Source organism: Chionomys nivalis, chromosome X (genome assembly GCF_950005125.1).
Source record: "Chionomys nivalis chromosome X, mChiNiv1.1, whole genome shotgun sequence".
In the NCBI taxonomy this organism is placed as follows: domain Eukaryota; kingdom Metazoa; phylum Chordata; class Mammalia; order Rodentia; family Cricetidae; genus Chionomys; species Chionomys nivalis.
In genome coordinates, this window is record NC_080112.1 from 81,242,426 (window position 1) to 81,255,178 (window position 12,753).

General features: G+C 35.8%; 1 protein-coding gene across 1 annotated transcript in view; it reads left to right on the forward strand.

The window, feature by feature from the left end:
• The window catches only part of LOC130867349 (uncharacterized), a 425,312-nt gene that overhangs the window by 324,915 nt on the left and 87,644 nt on the right, over positions 1-12,753 (forward strand). Inside the window, exon 15 of the mRNA XM_057759223.1 lies at positions 10,353-10,381. Coding sequence (XP_057615206.1) covers positions 10,353-10,381 — 29 coding nt within the window. The remainder of the gene's footprint in view (positions 1-10,352; positions 10,382-12,753) is intronic.

Genomic DNA, 12,753 nt, shown 5'->3' on the forward strand with positions numbered 1-12,753 from the left:
CAGGCCTGCTTTTGATCCGGCCCGGCTCCTGCATGGCTAGCTTTATACCTGAAATAACAACACACAAATTGCATTCTTTTAAACACTGCCTGGCTCATTATATCTAGCCACTTCTTGGCTAATTCTCACATCTTGTTTTAACCCATATTTAGTAATCTGTGTAACACAACAAGGTGGTGGCTTACCAGGAAAGATTCAGCATGTCTGACCTGGCGGCTGGCTCCATGGCATCTGGCTCACTTCCCTTCTTCCCAGCATTCTGTTCTCTCTACTCCACCTACCTATGTTCTGACCTATCAGGCCAAATAGTTTCTTTATTAATTAACCAATGAAAGCAACAGATAGACAGATGACCCTCCTCCATCATTTCCCCTTTTTCTGTTTAAACAAAAAAGAAAGGCTTTCACTTTAACATAGTAAAATTACATATAACAAAAGTTATCAAGCAAGAATTACAGTTACAATATTTATATATACTTTATATTTTATCATAGCTAAGGAAAACAATATCTATCTATTCTTCAACTCCATCAAAGACTTCTGAAGGATATAATATTACCTAAGTAAACAAGAAGTAAGAAACGTCCAAAACTCTAGAAGTGACAGAGACATCTCATTGCCTGGACAGTCACCCAAAGTTCTGTTGTACCGCTGGGGCATCCATCTTTGGCCTTCAGGCCCATAGTATCCAGAGATATTTCCATGAAGCAGGAAATTTCAAAGGCAGTTCAGTCACTATCTGCTGTGTCCTGCAGAATGTCTTGCAGACTCTTTCATGAATCAGGAACCCCAAAAGACCATCTCACCTTTAGGCAAGTTCAGCAGTCCTCTCTCTGTGGGTTCTCTGTGTCCAGTTTATGCAACAGTCCAAATTACAGTTTCTTGCCCAAATGACTATCAAACTCCAAAAGGAGCCTCTTCAATGCCCATGTTCCTCTTGAAGTAGCTGGTGCTGCCAGGAGCAGACATGTTTCATTGTCCTTAAAAGCCCTAAATTATTAAAACATTTAAAATGCCATATTCTGTAGTCTTTGAAAGATATGAAGAATACCTATCTGAAATGTATCTATGCACATATAGAAAATCTTACTAACATGACTACAAGCTTGACTATTATCGATAATTATCCATTAACAACCTATATACATTACATTTTTAAATGAACTACATAATCACAATACCTTAATCAAGATCAGAAATATACATATAACAATATTGACCTTAAATTAGTATCAGTAAACCAAGATTCTTATCAATCCAAATTATATCTATATCATCTCCCCCTTTAAATGTAAAAGAACATTTATAAACAATATTTGGGAATATGGGTGCAGTTTTTCTCTCCAAACTGCTTCATGCTGAATGGGTGCACTGTTAATCATATCTTTCATGGTATATCCTGTGTGCTAGGTTCATCCCAGTTGGCAGTTGAGCAAAGTAATTTTTTGAGGGTGTTCACAGCAACCTTTCAGGAGGGCGTGGTCTATCATACCATACTGGGATAGAAGCAATCCACAGGGTCTCATCCTCTGTGAGAACTTTTCCAAAGCATCATAACCTTAGTTCCAAATTTTGAAGTCAAGGTATTTTCAAAATATCTATGTTGGATTAGTTCATCAGCATTTATAAACAAATTTCTTTAGCAGCTGTTGCTCCTTCCTCAGCATTCAAACAATTCAATGAGAGTATAATAGCATACAGTTAACCTCTATTTCGTTTATTTTTACTTTTATTTTTTTGAGACAGGTTCTCTGTATATCTTTGTCCTGGAATAACTCTGTAGACCAGGCTGTCCTTGAACTATCAGAGATCTCTCTGTCTCTGCCTCCCGGGCATTGGAATTAAAGGTGTGTCCTGCAGCACCTTAAATTCACAGAGGTCAATTTACCTCTGCCTCCCAAGTGTTGGGATTAAAGGTGTGTACCACCACACCCAACTACTCTCTCTCTCTTTTTTTCTTTTTTAAGAACTTTAACTTTTTTCTTTTCTCTCCTAAGCCAGCATATATTTTTAACACACAGTAAACCATTTAGAGGGTTTTTTTTTTCCTCTTTGAATCTCTCTTTACTGTCTCTCTCTTTCTAACTACATGAGTCTGTAAGGAGAGAGTTAAAGCCATGGCTTTGAAGGCTGGATCCAGCCCATTCCTTAGATTTCCAACTTCGTGGCAGAGGTACCCTCGGTTGTAGCCATTTCTGTTGCCACAACTCTATGGCGTTTCAAGGTCCTTGCCAGCAAGCAAGCAGCAGCATTCTGCTCACAGACCACACTCAGTCAGACTGCCTATCTGAAAGAGTCAGAGTTTGCCCTGGCAGGACGGCCCAGAAAGCCGCCACTTCAACACAGCACAGCTTTTTTCCTGCTATGGCTGAAAACCGAAAAGCATGTGTTCAGCTTTTCATCAATACCGTTTAAGTGTTTCATGGCAGGACCTCTTAAAAGAGCTGCAGGGTTTTGCAGCTAAAGCTGAGTCAGGAAGCCTCTCTTAGATGAGAGTGCCTGCTTGCCTCTAGCACACAGAGCAGACCCAAGAAATTGCTGCTACCAAGAAAACATGCTTTACTCTATTCTTTCCCAAGCCTTCTCAGGCTTTCTGTGGATTCAGTCATCCACATCTGGGCGCCATTTGTAGAGAGGAGGTGTGGGCAAGCCTGCTTTTTGTCCTACCCGGCTCCCACATGGTTAGCTTTATACCCGAAATAACAACACACAAATTGTATTCTTTTAAACACTGCCTGTCTCATTATATCTAGCCACTTCTTGGCTAATTCTCACATCTTGTTTTAACCCATATTTAGTAATCTGTGTAACACAACAAGGTGGTGGCTTACCAGGAAAGATTCAGCATGTCTGACCTGGCAGCTGGCTCCATGGCATCTGGCTCACTTCCCTTCTTCCCAGCATTCTGTTCTGTCTACTCCACCCACCTATGTTCTGACCTATCAGGCCAAGCAGTTTCTTTATTAGTTAACCAATGAAAGCAACAGATAGACAGATGACCCTCCTCCATCAAGTCTCCTTCTTTGTAATTCTTCCATGCATTCCATGTTGATAGCTTCTTCTACCGGTATGTATATACATATACATGCATACATACACAAATATACACATATGTGTTTATATATATATATACATTCATGCATATATACATACAAACAGGTGAGGGAAGCTATATGTGTGTGTACATATACATATATATATACATGTGTGTATTGTAAAAATGTGTATATATGTATACACACATACATATATTATATATATATATATATAAATACATGTTTGCCAAATATAGAAACACAAACTGATGAGTCTGTTTTTGTGCCTTGTGTGTATATGGTTTGAGGGATTTTTGATAGGACAACAATTAGGAAGCTGTGATGAGGTTTCTGTCCTGCCAGGTTCCCACAGTCATTAGGTCTCAAAGAATCACATAGAAGTCTACTCTACATTAGTTATAATCTGATTGCCCCATTAGCTCAGGCTTCTTATTAACTCTTATAACTTATATTAACCCATTATTTGTATCTATGTTAGCCACATTGCTCAGTACCTTTTTCAGCAGGGCAATCACATCTTCCTTATTCTGTGGTTGGGACAAGACTGCAGAGGAATGGGCTTCTTCCTTCTGAGAATTCTCCTGTTCTCATTTCTCCACCTCTACTTTCTGTCTGGTTGTCCTGCCTATACTTCCTGCCTGGCTACTGGCCAACCAGCATTTATTTAAAACATAATTGACAGAATATAGACAATTGCCCCACACCAGGGGGTTCATTCCTGGGAGATGGTATATCTCCATCTCTCAGCAGTCATCACTTACCTGTAGTTTCTTGTCTATGGGTGTGGTTCTGCAATTTTGCCCCTTACTTGTTAACATGCCTATTGATGCAACTGTTGATGAAAATTTTAAATGTAAAATTGATAGCTAGAAGGCACATTAAAACCAGCTTTTCAGTATAGTCAATCCAGAAATATTGATTTTCTTCAGAACTTCATTGACATTAATTAAAACCTCACAAACTTTGACATTTTGGATTAAATAGTAGTTATTCATTCTGGGATAACCATTTCTTATTAGATAATCAATTTATGTGCTCCCATAAGGAAACATATTTCTCCCACTCTCAGCATTCCTAAATTACCTATATCCCTCATCAACTTTGTAATGTCTATTGTTGTCCTTGCTCAACTCATGATTAGGCAGAATGATGGTGAGACTGTATGGGTGTTGCTTCTGGTTTTCTAGAAAACACAGTCTCACAGCAAAATCCCTGGCACTCTGTAGATATTAGAATTTTTCCACTCCCTTTTCTACAATGTTCCTTGTGCCTTAAGTGCAGGATTGTTTTGTAGCTGTATCCATTCAGACTGGACTTGGCAACTCTGCATTCTGATTGGTTGTGGTTTTCTGTAAAGGTTTCTTTATGTCTGTTGCAAAGAGAAGTTTCTTTGATTAGAGATGAGGACCACAGTTACCCATGGGCATAAGGGAAAATATTTAGACTCTAGTAAGAGATGGTATTCTTTTAGTCAAGTGTTGGCCATCCTCTAAAATTCATGTTGGTTATCTAAAATCCATGATTTCACCAACCAGATAGTTGACCAAGCATGATTTCACTCCTTTTGAGCTGGCCTTACATCTAAATCTCTGATGTAAAGCAAAAGGTATATTTCATTACACTATCATTCTTATTCACAAGTCAGCTAAGGTGAGATGTTTTCAGGTCTGCCCCATATTATTAGTAACATTGCAGAACCTAGGCTGATGAAATTATCCTCTCTTAAGGATACAATATTCTCATGGCAGATGCTAGGAACATAAGAAATCAGGTTACACTATGTGTTTATTGCTTCTGCTCAGACTTCTACTCACTTTTTACTAACCAAAGAAAATCACATACCAAAACTAACAGACCATAAAGAGATAGATTTGACATACAAGGAAGGAGAAAAGGAATACTTGTTAAATCATAAATTCTGCCAAACTGATACATCAATAGTATCTAAATATTGGTTATAAATATGACTTAGTTTTCTCATTTCTTTATGGGAATTTTCTTTATTGTCTTAGTTAGGGTTTCTATTGCTGTGAAGAGACACTATAACCATGGCAACTCTAATTTTTTCTCATGCAATAGTCAACTTTATTCAGAGTCCCAGACAATTTATATTCCAAGGGTTAAGAAAGGTCATATGACTGAAGTTCTCATGAGTTGAAGCTGTACACAGTCACAGGGACAAGTGGCAATTAGTAAAATCACGTTTTTTTTCCATAGATGCATATAAAGGGTCATTTCAACATTTGAGTAGCAGCAGCAAGCAATAATGAGTAATCTAAAGTAAGCTCACTCCTAGCGCTTCACCTGGGAGGAGCATAAAAACACATTCCAAGAACAATTCCGTGTTTTGAAGAAACTGAGGTCACAAGGCTCTTGTTTTCTTGAGTACTCTCACAAGATCTCAGAATTCTTCTCACACAACTTCATTCCAGATCTTTCTTCCACAATATGCAATCTAGATTTTTGTTGTTGTTGTTGTTGTTTTTCCATTCAAATATTTACACTTCCTCCCAATCCCCTCCGGCTCCCGCACTCACCCTCCTCCCTCAACCTCCAGCCTTAACGGAGGGCAGGTAACCCTGCCTTGTGGGAAGTCCAAGCCCCCCCCCAACACCCAGGCCTATGAAGCTGTGCACCCATATAGATTAGGGTCCCAAAAAGCCAGAATATGCCCTAAAAACAAGTCCCAGTGCCTTTATCAATGGCTTCTCAGTCAGCCCCCATTGTCAGCCACATTCAGAGAGTCCTGTTTAATCACTAGGTCGTTCAGACCCTTTCCAGCTGGTTTTGTGAGCTCCCATTAGAACAGGCACACACTCTCAGTTGGTGAACCAACCCCTCGCGGTCCAGACTTCCTTGCCCATCTTCTCCCTCCTTCTACCCTTCAACTGGACCTTGGGAACTCAGTCTGTTGCTCTGATGAGGGTCTCTGTCTCTATCTCCATCCATCATCAGATGAAGATTCTATGGTGATAGTTGAGATAATCATCAGTGTGATAGTGGGGCAAGGCCAGTTCAGGCACACTCTGCTCTGCTGCCCAAGGACCTAGATGGGGACATCCCTGTGGACACCTGGGATCCCCTCTAGAGCCAAATCTCTTGCCAACCCTAAAATGGCTTCCTTAATGTAGATATCTTCTTCCCTGCTCCTGTATCTGCCCTTCCTCCATCTCCACCCTCCCACTCCCCCAAGCTCTCTCCAGCCTTTCCCTTCTCCCTTCTCTCTCCCCCTCTCCCTTTCCCCCTTCTACAGGTTGATATCCAGTTATGACAGCACCATTTGTTAAAGATGTTTTCTTTCTTTCATTGTATACTTTTAGCTCTTTTGTTGAAAATCAGGTGTCCATAGGTTTGTGGGTTAATATCTGGGTCTTCAATTTGATTCCTTTGGTTGACGTCTCTGATTTTAGACCAATACCAACCTCTTTTCATTGCTGTAGCTCTGTAATAGAGTTTGAAGTCAGGGATGGTAATGCCTCTGGAAGTTCCTTTATTGTATAGGACTGTTTTGGCAATCCTAGGTTTTATGTTTCTCCATATAAAGTTGATTATAATTTTCTCAAGGTATGTGAAGAATTTTGTTGGGATTTTGATGGGGATTGCATTGAATTTATAGATTGCCTTTGGTAGAATTGCCATGCTTACTGTATTGATCCTACCCATCCAAGAGCATAGGAGATTCTTCCATTGTCTGGTATCCTTTTAAATTTCTTTCTTCAAAACCTTAAAGTTCTTGTCAAATAGATCTTTCACTTCCTTGGTTAGAGTTACCCCAAGATACTTTATGCTATTTGTGGCTATCATGAAAGGTGAAGTTTCTCTAATTTCCCTCTCTGCTTCTCTATCCTTTGTGTTTAGGAGGGCTACTGATTTTTTTTGAGTTGATCTTGTATCCTGCCACATCACTGGAGGTATTTATCAGCTGTAGGAGTTCTTTGGTAGAGTTTTGGGGATCACTAATGTACACTATCATATCATCTGCAAATAACAAAAGTTTGACTTCTTCCTTTCCAATTCAAATCCCCTTGATCTCCTTATGTTGTCTTATTGCTATTGCTAGAACTTCAAGCACTATGATGAAGAGATATGGTGAGAGTGGACAGCCTTGTCTTGTTCCTGATTTTAGTGGAATGGCTTTGAGTTTCTCTCCATTTAATTTGATATTAGCTGTTGGCTTGCTGTATATTGCTTTTATTATATTTAGGTATGACCCTTGTATCCCTAATCTCTCCAAGACCTTTATCATAAAGGGGTGTTGAATTTTGTCAAATGCTTTTTCAGCCTCTAATGAAATGATCATATGTTTTATTTTCTTTCAGTTTATTTATATGATGTATTACATTGATAGATTTTTGTATGTTGAACCAGCCCTGCATCTCTGGGATGAAGCCTACTTGATCATAATGGATAATTTTTTGATGTGCTCTTGGATTCAGTTTGCCAGTATTTTATTGAGAATTTTTGCATCAATGTTCATGAGCAAGATTGGTCTGCAATTCTCTTTCTTGGTTGAGTCTTTGTGTGGTTTTGGAATCAGGGTAACTGTAGCTTCATAAAAAGAGTTTGGCAATGATTCTTCTGTTTCTATTTTGTGAAATACATTAAGAAGTATAGGTATTAGCTCTTCTTGGAAGTTCTGGTAGAATTCTGCATTGAAACTGTCTGGTCCTGGGCTTTTTTTGGTTAGGAGGGTTTTTATGACAGCTTCTATTTCCTCAGGACTTATAGATCTATTTAAATTGTTCACCTGGTCTTGATTTAATTTTGGTATATGGTATTTATCGAAAAACAAGTCCATTTCTTTTACATTTTCCAACTTTGTGGCATATAGGCTTTTGTAGTAAGACCTAATGATTCTCTGAATTTCCTCAGTGTCTTTTGCTATGTCCCCCTTTTCATTTCTGATCTTAATTTGTGTGTTCTCTCTCTGCCTTTGATTAGTTTGAATAGGGGTTTGTCAATCTTGACTTTCTCAAAGAACCAGCTCTTTGTTTCATTGATTCTTTGGATTGCTTTCTGTGTTACGATTTTGATTTCAGCCCTCAGTTTGGTTATTTCCAGTCTTCTAGTCCTCCTGGGTGAGACTGCTTCTTTTTTTTATTCTAGAGCTTTCAGGTGTGCTGTTAAGTCTCTAATATGAGCTTTCTGCATTTTGTTGTTTTTTTTTTTTTAAATGTGGGCACTTAATGCTATGAACTTTCCTCTTAGAACTGCTTTCATAGCGTCCCATAGGTTTGGGTATGTTGTGTCTTTATTTTCGTTGAATTCAAGGAAGACGTTAATTTCATTCTTATTTCTTCCCTGACCCAGGGGTGTTTCAGTAGTTTACTGTTCAGCTTCCGTGAGATTGTAGGCTTTCTGGGGGTAGAATTATTGTTAAATTTTAACTTTATTCCATGGCGATCTGATAAGACACAGGTGGTTACTAAAATTGTTTTGTGTCTGTGGATGTTTGCTTTGTTACCGAGTATGTGATCAAATTTTGAGAAGGTTCCATGAGATGCTGAGAAGAAGGTATATTCTTTCCTAGAGTAGAGTGTTCTATAGATGTCTGTTTAGTCCGTTTGATTCATTACCTCTGTTAGTTCTCTTATTTCTCTGTTAGGTTTCTGTCTTGTTGACCTGTCCATTGGTGAGAGAGGAGTGTTGAAGTCTCCTACTATTAGTGTGTGGTGTTTGATGGGTGCCTTTGTGTTCTAGTAATGTTTCTTTTACATAAGTGGGTGCTTTTATATTAGGGGCATAGATATTCAGGATTGAGACTTTATCCTGATGAATTGTTCCTTTTATGAGTATAAAGTGTCCATCTCCATCTCTTCTGATTGATTTTAGTTTGAAGTCAATTTTCTTAGCTATTAGTATATTCATACCTGCTTGTTTCTTAGGTCCTTTTGAGTGAAAAACCTTTTCCCAGCCCTTTACTGTATTTGTGGTTGAGGTGTGTTTCTTGTAAACAACAGAATTTTGAATCCTATTTTCGATTCCATTCTCTTAACCTGTGCCTTTTTATAGGTAAATTGATTCCATTGGTATTAAGTGATATTAATGACCAGTGGTTATTTACTCCAGTTATTTTCTGTTTTTTTTTGGTGGTAGAGTTTGTGTGTTTCCCTTCTTTGAGTTGTGCTGGTGGAGGGTTGTTAGATATCTGAGTTATTATGGGTGTTGTTGGGTTCCTTGGGTTGTGATTTTCCTTCTATTACCTTCTGTAAGGCTTGGTTTGTAGCTACATATTGTTTAAATTTGTTTTTATCCTGGAATAAAACATGTAATTGGGGTGGCTTACATTTTCAGAGATTTAGTCCATTATCATCGTGGTTTGACATGGCAGTGTGAACGAAAACATGGCACTGGAATAGATAGTCCTACATCTTGATAGGCACGCAGGAAGTGATCTAATACACTTCCTCCAAGAAGACCACACTTACTCTAAGGCAACACGTCCTAATATTACCACTTTTTTGGGGAGCCATTTTCTTTAAAAAAGCCAGATATGTTATGCCTGATTATAGGTAGCACTGCAACAAATACTCTTTAGAAACACACCATAATATACTTGTAGATGCAAGTAACAATGTTGTTACTTTTTCAAATATCAAGAAATTCTTGATAAATATTATTGTGTAATTGTAGGCTGGTGATTAAACATTTTTGTGAAATAAAATATCTACAGTGATTGATATGCAGTTTTGTAGTCATTTCTAATTTCTTTGAAATTGCTTCATTTTTTAGTAGTTCATTACTTGATTCATTTTATTCATATATGATATATAAACTTTGGTTTATTATAAGTCATCTCAGATAAGTTGAAATGCATATATTAGTAATTTTACTGTAGATTCCATATATATTACTTTGTTTTTTGTTTTGTGTAAAATCAATTTAAATAAATATTTGTATTTACAAAATTATAAGATATTTCAATATCATATAAACAGTCTAATGGTTTATTTTTATGTATGTTTATACATATATGTACATATATGTTTATACATACATGAATAAATATATACTAACTTATCAAAACACTGGAATTTCTAATTTTTAAAAGATTTTTAAGTATAAATTGACAAGAAATATATTTCCAGGATTGTCTGAAAGGATTGACCTACCTTGTAAATACTTTATAACATTTTTCTATTGACACTTAAACATTTTGTAGGAAACAAAGTGTTAGATGTTTCCAACTTTGAAACCTTGAGAATGTTCACTTTTAAACTTATATTTAATATTTTGTTGCCTTTTTCTGGATTTCTTTTAGTATAATTTTAAATCTTGCCTTTTTCTTGCCTTTAGGTCTACTTGTGATGATGATCAAAATGAAAGTGGATCCTCAATCATAATGGTAAAATTTATACAATGATCTGTGCTGTTTCAAAGTGACATATGTTACTAACATTGAAATCATCCTTCCATGTCATCATAAAGACTCATTTTATCTTTTCTGTTTGCTGGATACTACATATATATATATATACTTATATAAATATAAGATGATATTTTATACATATATATCACATATATATATTAAATAATTTTGGAAGATCAATGGATAAGAGTGAAAGAAACACAGTTTTACACTTTTCAGCTCATACACCTATTTTGTTTGACTATTTTGCATAATATTTAACTTTGCCCTTTTAATACCTTTATAATTTAAAAACAAACATTCCCTATGAAAATGAATATTCATGAAAATATATATATCATAAGCTCTGAAAATACATTGATTCAATTATATTTTCTCTTAATTTCCTAAGGAGAAAATTAATGCTAAAGATAAATCTTAGAGTCACAATGCATGGCTAGACAAAGATCTAAGTTTACTTTTGTACCTGAACCATCTCTTAATTCAATTACTAGGACAACAGTAACTGTGGAATGCTTTTTACCTTTGTGAAATAAAAAATACTGAAATGTGTTCAAACCAAAAAATTTAAAAAAAAATGACTTTTACGTCACATTTAATGGACCAGTATAAATTTGTTAACTGAAAGAAAAAATATCTAAAATTGTTAGGTTTTTTTTCTTTTCTTTTTTTAATTTTTTATTGAAAAAGAAATTTCCACCTTCTCCCATCCTCCCATTTTCCTCCCCCTCCTCCCACTCCTCTCCCCCTCCCCCCACTCCCCTGACTGCTCTTCGGACTGGAGAGGGAGGGGAAATTGTTGGTTTTTTATCAGCATTTGGCAGAAATACTTCATTTTAATGACCATTATTGTTATGACATCTGATGGTAATTTGTTTTCTCTTACCATGACCTGTCACAGGACATAATTACATTTGGTTATTCATTTATTTGTTGATTATTTAATATTTGTTTGAATGTGGAGGTTTTATTTTCAGTACTGGAGATTAAGTATAGAGCTTTGTGTATGCTAATAAATCTACTGAACATTGCCCTCAGCCATGACAGAATTTTTAATTTGCCTCACTTGAACTAAACAGATCCTATACCCTACACATTCCTTGTTCTCACTCAGTGAAAACAAAGCTTGTGATAAGGAATGCAGGAATTTGAATTTTATTAGGTAAGTTGTACAGAACACAATTTCCTTCAAATAACATCTAATCTAATTTCTTCCTTCCAAGAATATTTTAAATAAGAGTTTTGAGTTTTAGTAAGGATATAGGTACTTTTTAAAAATATGTTCTAGTTTTATCTTAAGTCACTGGATATTACTTACTATATAGCTACTTGAAAATTTTATTGCACTAATCTGAAAACTCAGAATTAATATGAAACCTGGAAGTTTTCATGTTATTTCCAACAACTTTATATATAATAAAATAATATATAATCTGACAACTCAAGTAAAGTGGGCTAAAACCTCAAAATATACCACTGAATTAACTTTAATAGTCTTATACTTACTTTAAAAAGTCTTATAATTTAAAATCTTACAAAAATAACCTTTAATCCCATTGTTTAACTGGAATGTTCAAACCAAATGTCTAAAGGAGGATTATCAACAATTAAAAACAGTGTCTTTTAGAAAATAGAATAGGAAAAAGTACTTTTTCATTTATTCGTTGAATCTAGCATTACAGTGATACTAAATCATGCCAAGGAATGCACAAAAGTATCATTAAATTGCAGACCAATAATCTAGCAAATGTAAGGGAAGATAAATGCGAAAGTATTTGATACAATATTAGCAAATTGAAAACCATGGAATAAAAATGCTTCATGATCTAGTGAAATTTACTCTAGGGATGCAAAAATAGCTCAATATTTGAAAATTGATTAATACATAATCATGCATATATTTAATCAAGTGTACAAAAATATGGAACAAAACTATATTAAATGCTGAGGGACTGAATATTTTCCCATTAAGATAAAAAAAATAAAGTCTCTCCTTGTCAGTCTATCATAACAGCAAAGCGTTTGAATGGTAAAAGTTAGAAAACAGTGAATAATAAAAGATCTAACTAGGATATTAATATAGTATTTGTAGATTACAAAAATCAACAGATGATATAAATTGTTCTAAAATTGATATTCAGATTTCATATAATATTTATACCATAAATTTTGATATTTATAGAGATACCAAATTTCATTTGTATTTTAATAAATAAAGCTTGCCTGAATATCAGGGAATAAAACAGCCCCACTGGTCAGCATTACAGACCAGACAGTAGTAAGTCTTTGATTCCAATAGCCAAAGTTGTTGCCATAGAAACCGGGTAG